The sequence below is a fragment of the Hipposideros armiger genome, unplaced genomic scaffold, assembly GCF_001890085.2.
Source record: "Hipposideros armiger isolate ML-2016 unplaced genomic scaffold, ASM189008v1 scaffold_256, whole genome shotgun sequence".
Classification (NCBI taxonomy): Eukaryota; Metazoa; Chordata; class Mammalia; order Chiroptera; family Hipposideridae; genus Hipposideros; species Hipposideros armiger.
This window is the reverse complement of record NW_017731606.1, coordinates 941264-949353: the sequence shown is the minus strand read 5'-3', so window position 1 is coordinate 949353 and position 8090 is coordinate 941264. Positions and strand designations below refer to the sequence as shown.

Genomic DNA, 8090 nt, shown 5'->3' with positions numbered 1-8090 from the left:
TTATAATAATTATAAAAAATAATATAATTTTATTCAATAATGTAATCAAATAAAAAACACTGCAATTTGTCATCGGCCGGTGTTCTTGTTGGCGATCACAGGAGGACACTGCAGGATCGCAGGGAGCAGGTAAGGGACTTCTCTGGGACACTGCAGTGTAATCCCGAGTGTGGCTCGGGGTTACTGCTTCTGGCAGTGAAAATTAACTCCGAGCCATACTCGGGATTACCGCCAAGGTGGTTAAGAGTGAACACTCTATCCACTGAGCCATCTGGGCGGCTGCTCAGTTCAAGGTGCTGAGTTCAGTCTTAGTTGTGGGTGGGCGTAGCTCACCACTGAACAGGCGATCTTGTTGTTATACCAGCTGAGCCATTCTGCCACCTGTTGGCAGCTCAGTGATAGCTCAGCTCGGGTGCAGCATCACTGGCCCATGTGGGAATTGAACCGGCAGCCCTGTTGCTCAGAGCTCACGCTCTTAAACCAACTCTTAACCAACTGAGCCGCTTGGCCAGCCCCATAACTGATTTTTTAATCTAATCTGAGATTTTCTATTAACCAACAAGTTTAAGCTGTTTATATATCTTGTGATTGTTGATATATTTCTACCATCTTAATTTGTATTTTCTATTTACTGTGCTTCATTGATTTTTTTTCTAACCATCTCTCTCACCCCCCACATTGGTTTGGAAGTTATATATACATTTTAATTCCAATCTTTATTGTGCCCCTTAAATTTTTAACATATTACATGACTTCAATCAAGATCTCTATTCTTTCCCAGAATAAAACCTAAAATAATGATAATTCCCCCAAATCTTAAATTATACCAATTTTGGTACAATTTCACCTTGCTTTTGTAATTCCAAATTATTCATTTTGATTGTTTTATACAGTGAATGCTTGTTTAGATTTACCCATATATTTATAAATGTCTTTGATCACCATTCTTTTTTTGCATCCTTTCTTTTGATCTCAATTTTATTTTTTCCCTAAGTACATCCTTTATTTGTTCTTTTGACAAGGGGTCTGTGAGAGGTAAACTCTCTCAGTTGTTGCCTCAAAATATCTTTACCTAGCCCTCAAGCTTGCATGAGAGTTTAGCTGGTTATATCATCTCTAGGTTAACAGTTTTTTCTCTCACCTCTTTGAAGAATTTATTGTCTTCTGGTATTATTATTGCTATTGAGAATTGTTATTCCTTTGTAAATAATCTGTCTTCTCTCTGGTTACTTTTAAGATCTTCACTTTGTCTTTGCTGTTTTGCAGTTTCTCTTTGATGTGTTTTTATTTCTCCTACTTGGAATTCACTGTACTTTCTGAATCCAGTGATTCATGTCTTTCTTTAGATTCCCAGATTCTGAAAATTCCTTTGAATATTTTCTCTCTCCCATTCTCTCCTTATGGACCAACCTCCTAATAAATGTATTTGGAACTTTCTCATTCTATACTCCATATTCCATATATTATAACATTTCTTTCATATTTTTAATCAGTCTATCCCTCTGAACTGCCTTTTGGGTAACTTCTCCAAATCTATCTTTGGTTAACTAACTTTTTCCTCAACTGTGTCCAGTTTGATTTAAATGTTGTACCAATCAACTAGGTTATGCTACCATAATAAACAACCCCAAAGTGTTCATGGCTTATAACAACAAAGATTTATTTTTTGCTTATGTTACATGTCCATCTGCCTCTGAGTTGGCAGCAGGCTGTTCTCTACATTTCCTCGCTTGTGATTCAGACTAATGGAACCTCTACTATTCTAGAGCTGTGATGATTGTCATGTCGGGTGAAAAAACAGGGTAAATCACATAGTAGTTTCTTAAAGGTCTCGCCTCAAATTTGAAACATATCCTTTAGGTGACATTTTATTCACCAAGTCACATGGCCTTGCCTAAGTTCAAGGGAATAGAGAAGTGTGCCGAGGAGGAGGAGATCAGAAATAATGAGGAATAGCCTCAACTGTAGTAACTACCACACCTAATCTACTTATTTAATTTCTATGACTCTATTGCTCATTTCTAGGAGTTCTTTTTTATTGTTTTTTGATAATTGTATTATTTTGTTATCATGTTTTTGATTCCTAATTTCATGCCTCTAATAATTTTAACCATTTCTTTTTTTAAATGATCAGATTGTTTTATTATTTGTGGTCCTTTGGATATAATCCTGTTGTGTTTGATGTGTCTGATGATTCTTGCTCATGATAGATTAATTTCTTGTGTATTTTATAATTCTATACTCTGAATTCATCTTTAGAGGAAACCTGTGGGTCCTGGGTGGAGGGTGTGTCTCTCCAGAGTGGCTTTATGTTTGTTTCTGACAGTGTTCCTAGAGTCCCTATTGTGATCTTTTCAGAGTCTCTGCATATTGCATCATCACTTCTGTCATGGCATGTACTTTGGGGGCATGCATTTTTCCTATGAGGAAGGAAAATAATTTTTTTTTTCCTATTAGAGCCCGGATGGAACAGACAAACTTCCTTGATTTGCTTCTCTGCTGTTTGCTGATTGTCTTTTCCTTGTCCAAGTTCTGTTTAAAAATGCAGTTCTTGGAAAAGCCTTAACTTTCTATGGGAGTCTCAGAGTCAACTCTCTGCCATGGGTGTCTGAGGCCTCATCTCAGATTATGTGTGAGTGCAAAAGCCCAGCGCCCAGATAAATGAGGCTGACTCTTGTCCCAAGGAGGATGCAGGGTCAGCTTGGTTTCAGTTCTCTTTTCTTTTCTTGTATCTGAGTACTTCAATTTCTTTTCTTGTAGATTCAGCTGTTCTTTTGGACTAATGTTTGCTGTATTTTATCCAGCAGAAAGTATTTGTAGTCAAAGGGTTTTCAAATTTTCCAGTCAGCCAAAATAGCAGAAACAGAAAATATTCTTTAAATGTGAAGAGTTTATACAAATTAATAAAATACCAGTCTTACCAGTGGACAAAAGATATAATTAGAGAATTTATGAAAGTGGAAATACAAATGTCCAGTGAACATTTGAAAAGGTCAAAAAATACAAATTAAACAATGAGATTAGATACAATTTTGACCCATCAAAGTGAAAGACATTTTATAAAAGAATGGACAAGAAAGTCAATGGCACAATGAATTGAGCATTATAACCTGTTAAATGCAAATATCAATGAGTTATTTGAAAATAATTTGCTTTAAGTGCTTTATGTCTTTCCCCTGACCTAGTATTTACTTCTAGAAATCTATCTTAAGGAAGTAATCCAAAATACAGACAATCAGTATGTTTCATATTTAGAAAAAAAATAGGTGTGTTTTTTTTTCTTTTGAGTGTGTATCACATTTCTTGAAATCAGAGATACTGAGATATTTTTATTTCACTGTAGTCTTCAGAGTATCAGGCAAAGACAAAGATTGCCAGAAGTTATGTACAATAAATGCTTAAAAACAAGCACTATTAGGGAATAGTCATAGAGTTTCTGATGGACACATTTATTGGGTGGGTGATGGCCCCTCTGCACCAGCCCAAGCTGAGATATAGCTTGGAAAAACTCGAGTGGGAACAAATGTCTAAAAACCACTGATTCACCACTCAAGACTCAGCTACCATCTCCTTTCTTATGGTAAGCACTTTTTCCACCCCCTCCAGACTGAATGTGGGACTCTGCTGTGCTCCTTATGGAAGTCTACTTGCTTCTGTCACAGCACTGGCTATACTGCCCTGCCCTCCCCACAGGTTGGGAGCTCCTTTGGGTCAGGGACTCTATGCCCCTTACCTCTGTATTCCAGTATCATGTGGGGCACACCAACGGGGCTCAAATAAACATCTGTCGAATGAAGGAGTGAGACTCATTAACTGCTCATTCCATAAATCTTGGCTAAGGTTGTTCATAGGGGACATTGCACCTTGCAGGACAATAATGAGAGAGCCCACATATTAGGATTTCTATGATGGCAACTTCCTCACTGACAGAGAGCAGTTTGTCAGAGTTCCAGATGCATGTGGGTCAGAAAACTTGCTGCCAAGATCCAAAGCAGACAGTCTGGAACATGTGTACACTGCTTTCAGACTCTGGGAAGCATCATTGATATTCCCCAGGAAACTTGTGAAACCTCCTGTTTATAAAGGTTTCTCCATCTGTTATAATTTCTGTACTTTTCCTCCTCCTGCTTTTGGTAACACGGATGTTTGCATTCCACAGGGATTCCTGTTGCTAAAAGGTCTGTTTTCTCCTGCTAACACCACCCACCCTCATCAGCGAGAGCCTAAACCCTGGCAGTTCCTAAGGAGAGGTAATGGTGTAGGCACAGTCCTCCTGCTGGGCTGCTGCAAGAGCCTCCTAACTCATTTCTCCATACCTCAACGGCTACACTGCCCTCATGCATTACCCACTCTGAAGTCAGACAAATCTTCTAAAAATACCATCTGACCATGTCAGGGGATGCAAACTCACTATTGACACCTCATTGCCTCAAGGACAGAGGCCTGGCTGTGGCCCTGGCCTACCAAATCTCACCTTCAACCTGTCATCAACACACCCCAACACTGCAACCACCATTTTGTATTCTTCCTATCCTAACACCACACCTCTGTAAGTACTGTTTTCTCCACCTGGGGTGTATTTCCCCCTTATGCCTGGAAAACTCCTATTTTTACTTTAAAACACTAGATGCCATCCCTCTGCAAAACTTGCCTTGACTCCCTCAAGCAGAATCGGGCGGCCCCTCCTTAGTGCGCCTATAACAATTTCTATAGGGTCTTTTTTAAAGAGTCTTTCTTTAAATCATTTGTCTTGCCCACAAATCTACTACTTATCTCAGCACTATCGCCTTTAGCCAGGCTCTCATTGCACCCCAGCTGCCCAGACTTCGTCTTTCACCTTGACTGTTGAATAGTAGCTTTGTGAGGTTTCCTGTCTCTGGCTTTGCCCTAGTAATGTACCTTCTAAACTCCATATATGATCATGTCATTTTCTTGACTAAAATCTTTGGTTGGATCCCTAATGCTTTCCAGAATAAAGTCCAAATTCCTTAACATGTGCTGCCTAAAAGGGGCCCCAAAGCACAAAGGGTCTGGGGTTTGTCATTTCACAAAGCGGAGTGAGCTCTTGCAGCCTGCGGGCTTTGTGTCAGTGGTCAGCTGCTCTGGTTAATTGTGTCAGGAGTCAGGAGTCGCTTTGGGACCATTCATGTTCTCTGGTTCCAGGCCCCCAGGCTCACTGGAGTATTTGCTGTGAGGCCCCTGTGGGCAGCACTGGGCAGGGGCAGTGAACCTTGCTCAACCTGAAACGGGTCCTGGGGCTGCCCTGATATGAGATGTGATCAAAATATATGGTGAACATTTAAATAAAAAGAAATTATTACAGTAAAAGACACATTGCCATTAATTCCCCTCAAAATACTCCCCCTCACTTCAAATACACTTATCCCATCATTCTTGCCACTTTCTGAAACAATTCTAGAAGTCTTCTTTCATGAGTGTCTTTAAGTTGCGCTATTGTGGCTGCCCTGATGTCCTAAATCATTTTGACTTTGGGGAAGAGCCAGAAGTCACACAATGCCAGATCCAGTGAATAAGGTAGATGAGGACATACTGTAATATTTTATTTGACATAAATTGCTGTATACCAGAAGCAATGTGTGACGTGGAGCTCTAAACCATAGCTCACACCCAACTGACTGCACCAAACAAGTTGAAACTTGTCATACACTGTTACTAAGGTTTGATGCGCTGCTTCCCATATTGAAGATCCTTGCCTTTCCATTGGATGGCACTGGGCAGCAGTGTTCACCATAGTTTTTCATCACACTGGAAAGGCTCTATGTCACACATCACTTCTGGTATATGGCAATTTCTGTCAAATAAAAACATTATAGTGGTCCTCATCCACCTTATTCACCAGATCTGGCACTGTGCGACTTCTGGCTCTCCCCCAAAGTCAAAATGATAATGAAAGGTAAACATTTTAAATCAATTCAGGACACTGAAGCAGCCACACAGCACAACTAAAGACACTCACAAAAGACGACTTCTAGAACTGCTTTAGAAAGTAGCAAGAACAATGGGATACGTGTGTTCGAAGTGAGGGGGAGTATTTTGAGGTGGATTAATGGCAATGTATCTTTTACTGTAATAAATTTTTTTAACTGAAACATTCACTGTATGTTTTGATCACACTTCATAGGTGTGAACCCATTCTAGAGCCACCAGGGACCCACATTACAGGGCCAAGATGAGGGCAGGACCCTAGTTCCTTACCAGAGGCTCCGCAGCTGCGGCTTGAATTCTGATTTGCAAGTTTTTTAAATTCCATGAGCTCCGCATGGTCTTTCTCATATGTCCTCTTCAGGTTCTCCACATACTGCATCATCACCTCTGTTGCTTTCGACATGCGCTTTTCCTGCAGGGAAGGAGAGCATGAGCACATGAGCATCTGGAAGAAAGGCTTGGCACTTGTTTGCTCTGAGCAAGGCTCTGGGCTGGGAGCATCAAAAGGATACAGGAACCAATCAGATGTGACCGTGCCCTCTAAGAGTTTGCTGACCAGTCACGTAAGCTGAGAAGGGGTCTCAGGCACTTGCATGTAGAGAACAAGAACAAGCACAGTTGCAAAGCCTTGGGAGGTGGCAGGCGGGAACGTCATCTCTGCTTGCAGGGAACGGGTCAGGAAGGCTTCCTGGAGTTGGAGTGAAGTGGCTGTAGGGAGTGGGCAGCATCTGGGCATTTATGAGATGTGGGCAGGAGGAACAAAGAACATTCAGGCCAGGGAACGCCAAGAGGGTCCAGAGGCAGGAAACCACAGGGCTTGTATCTAGGTGAGGACTTAGCATCCAAACAAGAATCATTTGAAGAGCAAAAGAGGAAACTATTAAGAATTATGCTGGTTTTTCACAGAAATAGAAAATATAATCCTAAAATTTATATGGAACCATAAAAAAACCCCAAATAGCCACAGCAATCCTGAGAAATAAGAACAAAGTCGGGGTTATCATGCTACCAGACATCAAAACATACTACAAGTCTACAGTAAGCAAAACAGTATGGTACTGTCATAAAAACAGGCACACAGATCAATGAAACAGAATAGAGATCCCAGAAATAAATCCATGTATATACAGACAGTTAGTCTATGACAATGGAAGAATTTACATTGGGGTAAAGATAGTTTATTTAATAAATGGTGCTGGGAAAATTGGACTGACACATGCAAAAAAATGAAACTGGACCACTTCCTTACGCCATATACAAGAACAAATTCAAAATGGATTAAAGACCTAAACGTAAGACCTGAAACAATAAAACTCCTAGAAGAAAATATAGGGACTAAATTTGCAGACATTACCCTGAGCAATATTTTTACTGATACATCCCTGCAGGCAAGGGAAGTAAAAGAAAAAAATGAACATATGGGACTACATCACAACAAACTTAAAAGTTTTTTCACAACAAAGGAAACCATCAATAAAACATAAAGGAAGCCTACTGAATGGGAGAAGATATTTGTCAACGATATATCTGATAAGAAGTTAATATCCAAAATTTATAAAACACTCATGCAGCTCAACACCAAAAAAACCAAACAACCCAATTAAAAAATGGGCAGAGGAGATGAAGAGACATTTTTCTAAAGAGAATATACAGATGGCCAACAGGCATATGAAAAAATGTTCAACCTCACTAATCGTTAGGGAAATGCAAATAAAAACCACAATTAGATACCACTTTACCCTGGTCAGAATGGCTATCATCAATAAATCAACAAAAAACAAGGGCTGGCGAGGTTGTGGGGAAAAGGGACCCCTGGTGCACTGTTGGTGGGACTGCAGACTGGTGCAGCCACTATGGAAATCAGTATTGAGGTATCTCAAAAAGCTGGAAATGGAACTACCTTATGACCCAGCAAATTCACTCTTAGGTATTTATCCAGAAAAACACAAGACACTAATTCAAAAAAATATATGCACCCCTATGTTCATTGCAGTGCTATTTACAATAGCCAAGACTTGAGGGCCGGCCGAATGGCTCAGTTGGTTAAGAGCTCGCTCAAGAGTTTGAGCTCTGAGCAACAGCGGTTCGAGGCCAGCCCGAGCTGAGCAGCCGCTAAGCTGCCAATAGGTAGCAGGATGGCTCAG

At 40.4% G+C, this 8090-nt stretch overlaps 1 protein-coding gene across 9 annotated transcripts in view; it reads right to left on the bottom strand.

The window, feature by feature from the left end:
* Nucleotides 1-8090, bottom strand: part of IRAG1 (inositol 1,4,5-triphosphate receptor associated 1) — a 116481-nt gene that overhangs the window by 23006 nt on the left and 85385 nt on the right. For 5 of the 9 annotated variants that reach the window (XM_019656223.1, XM_019656225.1, XM_019656224.1 and 2 more), the window contains one exon: nt 6217-6358. In XM_019656223.1, coding sequence (XP_019511768.1) covers nt 6217-6358 — 142 coding nt within the window. Of the gene's footprint in view, nt 1-3733; nt 3785-6216; nt 6359-8090 lie in introns of all 9 variants that reach the window. The other 4 variants (XM_019656217.1, XM_019656218.1, XM_019656219.1 and 1 more) reach the window with 1 other exon arrangement.